Source organism: Fundulus heteroclitus, chromosome 24, assembly GCF_011125445.2.
Source record: "Fundulus heteroclitus isolate FHET01 chromosome 24, MU-UCD_Fhet_4.1, whole genome shotgun sequence".
NCBI classification, from domain to species: domain Eukaryota; kingdom Metazoa; phylum Chordata; class Actinopteri; order Cyprinodontiformes; family Fundulidae; genus Fundulus; species Fundulus heteroclitus.
Window position 1 is genome coordinate 19,571,999 of NC_046384.1, and position 10,859 is coordinate 19,582,857.

Consider the following 10,859-nt stretch of genomic DNA (forward strand, 5'->3'; position numbering starts at 1 on the left):
GCCTCGTGAGACCATCCTGATCTCGCGAGCTTTCAAGGTTTCACTCGCAGATCAGTCTGGCTACTTTCCGTTAAAGAAAATTTGGAGCCGTTCACCAAACGAACGTCCAATCAGCGTTGGCTTTGAGGCGGGTTGAGGTGTGACGCAACGAGAAGCGCGACAGTTCAGTCTAAAGAACATGGCGGCTTCAGCCGATGAAACTAGCGTTAGCGTGGCTATCGAGCAAGTTTTATCGGAATTACAGAGTATTTCTTTGCTGAGCTAACGAGCCTTTACCTGCAGCAGCAAGAGTAGCTTGGCTTGTGTTTTCGTCGTCGCTCGTAACAGAGCATGTTGACGAGTATGTCATATGCTTCGTTGATCTGATTGATTTATTTGGCCCGTCTATCACCAACATAGGCCAATCAGCTAACCAGTATTTTCGCCCCTTCCCAAAATTACTTCAACGGAAGGTTTCCAGATGGATATGCGGAGCAAATCCATCTGGCGGAGTCAGGTTAATGTTTAGCTCCATCTCATCAACTCTGACCAGCTCCTCCAGCATAATGCTGCCACTTTCGTGTCTCACCATTGGGATGGTGCATTCAGCATAAAGTGAGATGTGAGGGTTTTTTTTCTCACCTAGTCTTTTGCAGGTATTGTCTCATCTACCCAGAGCACCTTATAACCACTGTGTCCTGTACATAGGTTGTGCTAACATATAGCTGCCCCTTGCTTCAACAAACTACTTTCTTTTTGCCACTCTTCCACAAAGGCCACAGCTTTCCCGGCGATTGATGGTCACACCTGAGCTGTGGATCTCTGCACCTTCTCCAGAGGTACCACGAGCCACTTGGGTGCTAGCTATCTCTTGATGGCCAGCACTTTTAGAAGATGGCCTTGTCCCTGGGCTCCTCAGTCTTCGCCGACGTTCTCCAGCAGGGCTTTCATAGACCGGCAGGAGTTACGCTGAGATTGCGTTACCCTCAGCTATACTTCATTTAGCAATTAAGGCGTTTGCATCTGAAAAGGGGGCTGAATACAAATCTGTGCAAAGTCTTATTTTTGTTTCACAGTTATTCACAAATGTGTTAGTTTTAAAATAAAACCCCAATAAGGCATAACGATTGGAGTCTGGCTTGCTCACAAGCGCCACCTTACCTTTCTGCTAGACATCTGAGTCATCCATCAGGCAACTGAATACAAGCAAATTTGGAATAAAGGTGCTGCTGTTCTCTCACAACCAGAGAAATTCGCCCGACGCAACAGCCATCTGCTTATAAAAGGATCCTTTGACACGGACAACTCGGTGGGTAATTATTCCGTTTTATTTTACACGCGGGACTTTTACCTGTTCGTCTCGCTCTCTCTTTTTTTTTTTTTTTGTTGTGCCATAACCTGTAAGGGCATGAAGCCAACTCGCATGATAAGAAAGGTCTTCAGAGATCTGAGTTAACCCCCTCCTTCATCGCCCACCAACACGCCCCCCCCCCCTACATTGCCCTCTCTGCTTGCATCTCAAACAAAACAGTTTCTATTTTTTAATCATTGCTATTCACTAAAAACACGCACACGTGCACAAACTCACAACATGCATTTCTTTCTATTTTTTTTTTCCTATCCCTCTCCCCCTCCCCTCTCCCCATCCTTTATCATGCACACATCTCTGCCTTCCCTTTGCCCACTGCTCCCACGGGAGGCAGAGTGCTTGAGGGCCGAGGGGTGTGAGGAGGAGAGGAGGAGGAGGAGGAGGAGAGGCAGGCGGAGGGAAGGAAGACTTGGAGGGAGGGGGCGGCGTTAGACAATGCCCATTCCTCCAATATATTCCGTCCCCTCCATCCATGAAGTGAGCCTTTATTAGTGGGGATCGTTTGGATCTTATCTTGCACATGACGCTCGGCGGATGAGGAGGAATCGGAGAAACGAGGTGGGGGGGGGGAATTTATCTGCGATCTGCCTGATTTCTCGACCTGGAAGAGTGTCGCTTATCTTCAGCCTCTTCATCCCCATCTTCCACAGGCGGACGGACCAGTAGCCCTCTCTATCAGCCCATCTCATCTATTGTCTCCGCCGCTGAAATCCAACGGAGGGCTGGCTGATCCCTTCATCAGCATCAGCATCATCCCAATCAGCTTTTTACATTGTTTAGATTTTTTTTTTTTTTTTTTTTAGATCATTTTTTAAATTTCTCTGCAGATCTCCTGAACTGATCCCAGGAAGACTTTCTGGCTCCAGTCTGTTTGCCATCAGTTACATTTCCCTCATGCTTTCTATGATGCTCGTGTCGCAAGTTTCCGGCAGGAAGAAGTGAAAGAAGTACTTTCTCTTTGCATTTTTATTTTTTAATCATTTCCCTGAGGCTGAGTGCACGTCTCTCTGAAATCTGATGCTTGGTCAGCTCGTGGAATATGAGTTAACTGGGAGTTTGGTTAATTAAGCGAAGAAAGAAATTGCTTTCCAACTCTTTTTTCCAGGTAAGAAAAAAAAAAACAGGTAGATTTCCTTGAAAAAAAATATATCTTTATATCTATATCTTTATAAAATAATGTGAAATCTTTTTTTAGATAAGAATTTTAGTTTTATTTCAGATTTGTTTTTTGTTTTTTTTGCATTTTTCTCCATTCGTATTAGAACCCGCCTGTAATTTTATAACCGTTTTATTTCACTTTACTTGATGTGAAGTGTTTTGTTTATGGCTTTATTTTGCCATCAAATCTGCTGTCAAGTCACTCCAGTCTGAGCTGAGCAGATGTGTTCATCACACTGTGACAGATGGCCAGTTCTGATTATGTTAATTCAGGGGGGAACGGCCAGCTTCTTCATAAAAAAATAAACATAAGTCCAATTCATTTAAAAACAAAAAAAGAAAGAAACTCAGACATATTTTCAAATAATTAAACCAAAGTTAACTTTACTTAAATATTGAGCTCATCTTTTAGGCTTTTCTTGTACTTGAATGTGATAAAATAGCCTTTTTTTGTCTGTTAAACATAAGCATTTATTTTGTTTTAAATTTGAAAGCTACCATTGAATAAATATCAAGGCTTCAGTAATTCTTTGAAAAATATTACTGCAATCAAATGCCTTTCAGATTTTCTTCTGTTAAAAAAAAACTTGTAAGTCTTTTGATAATTTTTTAAAGAGGATGAGAGAGCATATTAAAGCTCACCCTGTGCACAGATCTCCGCTGTATGGACGTAGTTTCCCTCAGTTTTAAACGTGGAAAAATTGTGAGGGGGAAAAGTGAAAGTTGAGAAGACGACTAAACGTGGTTCGGATCGACAAGCTTGACTCTGAACCTGTTGGTTTGCGCTATATTTGGACGGGACCTTTGAACTAAGCAATACATCTGCTCAACATATTTGCCCTGAGCCAATTAAATTCCTTAAAGAGAAGTCCGCTGGATGATTGGGTGGCTTTCCTAAATATTCTTCGTTATTTATATGAGATGAATCATATCAAAAATGTTGAATAATGTTCTGCATCAGTAAAACATTCACTTTTTTGCAACAAAGACTCAAAATCTGCATGGCATTGAAAAGCATTGCGCTAATTTAAAACGGTATTATTTATGTTATTATGGATGTATGGAGGCCCGCTGAGGGATTCTTCCACTGGGGGCCGCACTGCTAATTCAATCTTTTATTAACCATTGTTTTAATTAGATAGACGTGCTTATATTCTCTTAGATTAATATGATTTTTTATTTTTATTTTTTTTTACCTCCAGGTTTTTTGAGGTGGAACGCCCGCCCACGCTCAGAGCGCAAAAATGATGCTGAGCCCGGATCAGGCCGAGGCGGACCTCTCCTGGACCCAGTCCGACCCGGAGACGATGCTCAACGGCCTCAAGTCGGCCGGCTGCACCTCGGACGAGCCGACCGAGGGCGAGGAGCAGCGGGCCAAGTGCAAAGCCGAGCAGCCGCTGAGCAGGGAGGAGAAGAGGAGGCGGCGGCGGGCCACGGCCAAGTACCGCTCCGCGCACGCCACCCGGGAGCGCATCCGGGTGGAGGCGTTCAACGTGGCCTTCGCGGAGCTGCGCAAGCTGCTGCCCACGTTGCCCCCGGACAAGAAACTCTCCAAGATCGAGATCCTCAGACTGGCTATATGTTACATCTCCTACCTGAACCACGTGTTGGATGTCTGAGTGGGGGAGGATTGGGGAGGGGGGTGTGGGAGATTTTTACAGAACGCGCAGTATTTTTAAGCCTTTCGCAGCTGATGCTTTGGACAGACACGCTACACTGAAAAAAAAAAACAAAAAAAAAACACCGACAATTTAACCAATAAAATGGGCTAACAATCTAGACTGCACACACTTTAGCTGGGTAGGTTAATTAAGTTTAACAACTAAACAAGCATTCATTACTTTGCAAACTATTTTTTCAAGCTAAATCGCTCAAATTCAATATAATCATTCAATTCGTTTTGCTCTGGTTTGTCTTCCATGTTAAAGAGAAGCCAAAAATAACTACGATGTGCTGTTCTGTGGTGGCAATGATCAGTTAAAAAGTTAAGCTTGCTAGCAAGTTTGACATCAGATTTGGCATTGTTGGATATAAAATGACTAAATATAAAAATTCTTTTATCCACCATGACTCCAATGATGGCGTTTAATACAACCGTCCTCTGCTGGGCACCGCCGCGCAGGACGGATGAGAATAGATACCAGCTAATCAGAAGTTCTACATTTTTTTCCTTACAAAACTTTTGTTTTGGTTCAAATTTAACAGTTTATAAACGTCATATTTGCAAACAAATTTGCCAAATGAAAATTTCAACAACTTTGATACCCTGTAAAATCAATTTTTACAGTGCACTTTTAAATCCAAGGTGGAAGATTTTACAGATTTTTCTAGATATTGGAAGATGTAAAATCTACCATTCAAAACCTATGACATAAAGCTCCCTTTTTCCCTTATATATATTTTTAAATCTACAAAAATAAACAGAAATCAATCAAATAAAGCCACTATGTCCTCTCAGACTTTCACATACGTTAGTCTAATGAATCTGGGTTAGGCCAGGGCTGGTTGAAGCCTTTTAAGCTTTTGCTACATTAAAAATCACAGGCATGATTTTCCCCCTCAAGCTTATAAATAGGACCATATTATTGCCTAAAAAAAATTCTGGTGGGAATTTATGTATGTTTAAGAGCTGAAAGAGAAAAAAATTAGACTGATTCCATTCAAATGTGCGTGCCCAACTAGCTAAATTATTGGATTCTTTCGCTCATCTGGTTCATCCTCCATGTTAACCCACCCCAAAATAAAAAAATAGGGCCTGGTTTTTGAGTGAGATGTAAAAATCAGCTGAAATAGAAACGTTTCAGCTCTTCGCCAACATGCTGACATCGTTAACTTTCTTGTCTGAAAACCACGTACGCCTAAGGATTGGGAAGCTCAGCCTGCTAGCAAGTTTGACTTTAGCATTAGCGCCTTTGCTAAACTCGCGTAATCTGGACACAATTTGAATCTCCTGCTTGAAATAGAATGTAAGCGTTAGCACACATCACATCACCAAGCAAACTGCCTAATTGAATTTCAAGTATTGACAAAGCTAATCTTTAATACTATCCACTATTTTCTTCTTTTTTTTTTTACAGTGCACTATTACCCTTCTTTCACACTGTGTCAGGCTAAGGTTGGGGGGGAGGGGTACTTTTTCACATCAAAATGAAGGGATGTAAACAAGATAGCTGCTTTAGATCTTATAGTTTAGAGGATGTTTTCCATAAAGGAAAAAAAAAATATTCAATACGTCAAGTGCTACTTATGAATTTGTGACCTTAATCATTTTTAAATTGTATTTATTTATTTATTTATTCATTTATTTATTGTTTAATTGTTAATATTGCTAATTTATTTATGCTGATCACATAGGTCTTTTTTCTGTATAAATGTATATTGTTTGTTGCTTCAATATATTTTTAGGCTGTGAAATTGAACGTGGAAAGTGATGGTGTTTTCCTGTTTAAAAAAAAAAAAAGAAGAAGAAGAAAAATGAAATATGGCACTTTCTGTTAATCCACTGCATCTCCTGGTTGCTTTCAATGTATGTTTAGTGTGTCTTTGTTTTGCTTTGGTAATACCTGTTGTCGATCGATAGCAACGATGAGCACTTGAACTGTGGGGTTCCGTGGCCCCCGTAGATGTTTGCTTCCCTACAATGTTGTCGGGAGGTCACCAATTCAGTTTTCAGATTAGCCTAGTTTTTTTCTGTCAGTTCATGACAACGAGGGGTTATATTCTGGTTTCTAGAATGAAACCTCGTCTTTCGCTGTGACCAAAAACAAAGTCTGAATTTATTCTCTTTGATGTGCAGACACGTTAGGCTCCTATTTTAGAATACGTTTGTTTAAATGTCTCTTCTTTGTATCCCGAAATCTCCAATAAGTTATTTTATGGCAAAAGGAGAAGGAGAAAAAAAAAACATATCCTCTATCCAAAGATTTTGTTGTCTCTTCAGGGTTGTGTAGGCTACTTGTTGCTTTATGCAGATTTTTTAGTAGAGTTATTGTGACAGCTGATTTCTAATGGACAGACTTTTTTCATATTTTCGGGTGTTATTTTTAATTAAAAACAAATACTAAAAAAAATACTCTTTTTCCTATTTTGGATTTTTTTTTAATTAAACATTTTAGCTCATGAACTGACTCCATTGAAAAAATAAGCAAACAGTTAGCTCACTTTGTTACAAAGGATTATGTCATATTCATGGGAAAGGAGATTGCTGCACAATATGGCAAGCCATTAGGAACAAATATCACTATTCCCCGCCCGTCTGGCAAAGAAATGTAGAACTCCAAATTAAGTAATTCAGGCCATAAAAGTCTCTTTTTTTGTCACACTTGCATGCCAATCACTAGATAATCAAACATATTTTTATAACAAAGACAGAATGCATTTTTTTATGGAATATATCTATCCAAGCTAACTTGGCCCACAAAAGCTGGCGGCGTCACCCCTAGTGGCAGCAATAGTCATCAAGAGTTTAAGTTTTTTTAGATTATCTTTCCAACATGAATAGCCTAAATAAAGGTCATGTCACAACATTACAGTTGGCTACAAATCCAGACTTTGATTAGGTTGTACCAAGGCCTTATTTAGTAGTTGTTGTTTTTTTTTTGCTATGCAGATGTGGACTTACTGGCCTGTTTCATAACCCATTGGCTTGTGCTCGAGTTTAAGGCACAAGCTAAAAGGGAGGGGGGGTCGACTTTACTCTTCTTCTGGTAAAGACCACAATTCATGATTCCACCAATTATGACAAGTTACCCAGGTGCTGGGTAACCTCAGATCATCACACTACTTCCGCCATGTTTGACTGCTGGTATGTCAGTTCCTCAAAATGTTTTCCCCAAGGCCTTGGAGATCATGTTTTTTTTTTTTAATCAAATGTAAGATGGATCGTGTTCTTTTTTTTTTTTTTGGTCAGCAGGGGTTTCCATCTTGGAGCTCTTATGTGGATGTCTTTTTTGCCCCATCTCTTCTTAGATTATGACCACAGACCGCAACCGAGACTAGTGAGCAGTACTTTGTTTAAGATGGCCTTCAGGGCTTTTGGTGATCACCTGGTACAGTTGTGGATGTACAGACCAGACATTCCATGCAAGTTTCACCATTGTTCTGTGTTTTCTACAGTTTTGGGTAATGGCTCTCACTGGGGGGGGTCACTGGGGTCCCAAAGCCTTAGAAATGGCACGGTATTTAGTTTCCAGCCCCCTTCATGCGGTCAGACAGGTTCTACTTAGGTGGTACTTTATTTGATATCATAAAACTGGAGTTTGAAGATGGATGATGGTTTGGTCCTATGACATTATCAGGGTAACATATTGGTTATGTAGATAAATATACAACAAAACATCCATTAGTTTAAAAAAATATGTATATTTGGCTTTCCCCAAACCGTTCTAAGGTCGGGCCAATTTACTTTTAGCACACTGTAAAACACACATGCTGAAAGGTGGAGTACATGCTTTACAGTTTGGCATATTTATGAGACATCATCCCCTATTCACTCTACTGTCCAAACACACATTCACAGCAAGAAGGAACCCCCCCCCCCCCACACACACACACACACACACACACAAACTCTCAGTGGTCAGCAGCTAAAGGCAGTGGTAGGCTACACATATATATGCTCCTGGCTGAAAGGCTCTCTGCCTCCCCAGAGAGGGGGCAGGTGTTACTCCAGACGAGCCAAGACAACCAAATTACTGGCCGTCTGGCACCTCCCGTGGGAAACCCGGGGAGGAAGAAGGGATGGGAGAGATGGAAATTTATGAGAGCGTGAGCGTGGAGATGTAATATTGCCAAATGGTGTGAGGAGAAAAGATCCAAATATTTATAATGATTTGAAAGATATGTGCACGCCTGTTCTCATCGATTGTGCCAGAAAAGGCTTGTAGTTGAGTTAAGGCTGGAAGAGATGCGTGAATGCTTTTATCTAAACCACATCAGATTATCAGAAGTCAACCTTTTGTTGTAAAGCATGGGTGGCCCGGTGGGAACTGAACCCTCGACCATGGTGATGCCACAGGCTGCCTTAATGCAACAGAATTCATTATAAATATGTGATTAAAAATCCATCCATGCTGCTCCTCTTGTGTTATCGCAGACTGTATCTCTGGTTAAAGCTCTTGTAATTCAGTGTCCGAGTCTCCTGTGTCAGACAGGGGTCGGGGACTTTTAAAATGCTTCCTTCCTACTAAATAAACGTTTTGTTTTTTTCTTGAGCTGTAGAACCTACACAACCCATCAAGTTTACAAAAATAATTACCTCATAAACTTAGAACTTTTTCAACCTCGAAAAAAAAAAAAACTTAACGTGTAGACAAAAAGTTGTAACTGAGAGACAAACGAAAATCTTTTTTTTTAAATGACACACATAGACACACGTTAAAAGCAACCAGCCCAACCAAAACCCATTCTTTGTGCTTTATTGTAATTCTCTTTGCAGAAATGATGCTGAAACTGTTCTTATTCCCTCTATTAAGAGCTTACGTGAAGGCCTTAAAACTACATGTGATTCCAGAGCCACAGGTTGCACAGCCTCGGTTCAGTTGGACAACTAGGTTTCACTAGGTTTGAGGTTGTGCCAAACTATTTTAATGTTCAGATGATAGTTTGAACAATTCTCTGTGAGATGTTTAAAGCTGGAGATGTTTTATAACCTGCTTCAAACATCTCCACATCCTTGTCCCTTATCTGCCTGTTGTGTTCCTTGTGGTGCTGTTTTATCTCTAAAGTTCTCCAACAAACCTGTGAGACCTTCACAGATAAATCATACATTTAAACTGAGATCTCTCGAGATTTGTCTGAACTTCTTTGTTGAGCTGAACTTTACTTAGGATTAGCAGGAACTCATGGATAATGAATTTAGGTGTATTAAATACATCCAGTACTAAGGACAGTATTACTCACTGATGGTGTTTTACGTTTGCATTGAAAGTTTGAAAAGTCAACGGAAATGACTTTTTTGTATGGTCATTTGTTTGTGTTTGCTGCAGTCCTTTGTCTATAGGAGCTAAGTTAGGGGGGAGCGTTCATTTACATAAGTGAAACATAACTGATGGCTGGAAATGGGAGGTTTATTCAAAGAAGCAGCCAGGAGGCTCATGGTTACTCTGTGGGAGCTGCAGAGATCCACAGTTCAGGTGAGAGACTATGCTGACTCAGCAACTTGTATGTTCAACAAATCTGGCGTTTATGGAAGAGTGGTGAGAAGAAGTCCTATTATAGGTTTGGCCCGAGTTGTGTCACTCAGCAAACGTGAAGAACATGCTCTGGTTAGATGAAACGAAAATGTAACTTTTTGGTGAACGTGCAAAAATCAACACTCCCAACTTGAATACACCATGCCTGATCAAACAGGGTGGCGGCGGCCCGTTCAAATCTACGCTGGAATGGTTTAGATACCTCATTCAAAAATATTCTATATCCATGCTAACTGAGCTATAGCTGTTCTGTCAAGAAGAATGGCCATAAATGTTAAGATCTCTAGCAAGGGAGGACTGATTATGCCTCCATTTCAGTCCAGGGCTGCGTGTTTCACTCAACACAAAGTTACACTGAGCGCCTGCGCGGCCCCTTTAAGAGCAGAAGAGAATCCGCGCGGGAGAGTCCGACTCCCACCTGGGTCCTTAGCACCGGTAAGGGACGTTGCAAAGAGGAAGCATACATGCTAAGTGTTCCAGTTAACACAGTCGGAGAGGTTGGGATTCCAAAAATAAAAACAAAAGGTTAGCGTTCCAATATGGCGACGGTCAGGAAGGCTGTTTTGTTCTTAGTACCTCTTATAAAAGTCCTTTAAAGCTGTACTTTCCACATGCAAACAGAGTTGCAGGCACAACATTTATACCAACAACATTGATTTTAGTCACACCCTTCCAACTGTGTCCTGTAAAATAAAGACGTTTTATCACAGCTGACTGTTGTTGATGCGAGGAGCTGCCATGTTGGATCCAAAAAATCAGCCTTAAAAGCTGGGAATTCCGAGTTCCGTCTGTGAATGGAATGAAACAATAGAGGAGGCCTCCATATTCCTCCCTGAGGAATTCAAAGTTTACTTGTGTAAACCACCAAAGAAGAGGGAACCACTTGTAGTGAGAGCAACGGAGAGCAGCAAACATGAAGACGAAGCTGGAGTGAAGGTTTATAGACAATTTTGTCTCAAACATGATTGGTTGAGACAGCCTGAATCATTTCCGGACAACACTGGGAAAGAGTCTCTGTGAGATCCACATGTGCCTAACCGAACCTTTTTGCTTCTGTGCCACAGCCAACGGGAGCTCAGAGACCAACCAAATCTCTGATTCACCCAGGAATACACCAGGTGGAGGTTTCCCCTAATGCGCTTCTTCAGAAGGTCCTAAAG

At 41.1% G+C, this 10,859-nt stretch overlaps 1 protein-coding gene across 2 annotated transcripts; it reads left to right on the top strand.

Annotated features, from left to right (window-relative positions):
- Nucleotides 1–1,791: 1,791 nt before the first annotated feature.
- On the top strand, nucleotides 1,792–5,975 carry nhlh2 (nescient helix loop helix 2). Of its 2 annotated transcripts, none has more exons than XM_036128104.1 (2): nucleotides 1,792–2,454; nucleotides 3,711–5,975. In XM_036128104.1, the coding sequence occupies exon 2, from the start codon at nucleotides 3,751–3,753 to the stop codon at nucleotides 4,123–4,125; it is 375 nt and encodes a 124-aa protein (XP_035983997.1). In that variant the 5' UTR covers nucleotides 1,792–2,454; nucleotides 3,711–3,750; the 3' UTR covers nucleotides 4,126–5,975. The 2 variants fall into 2 exon arrangements, with proteins under 2 accessions (XP_035983997.1, XP_021178899.1); XM_021323224.2 differs by having other exon boundaries at nucleotides 1,792–2,449; nucleotides 3,704–5,975.
- The last annotated feature ends 4,884 nt before the right edge of the window (nucleotides 5,976–10,859 follow it).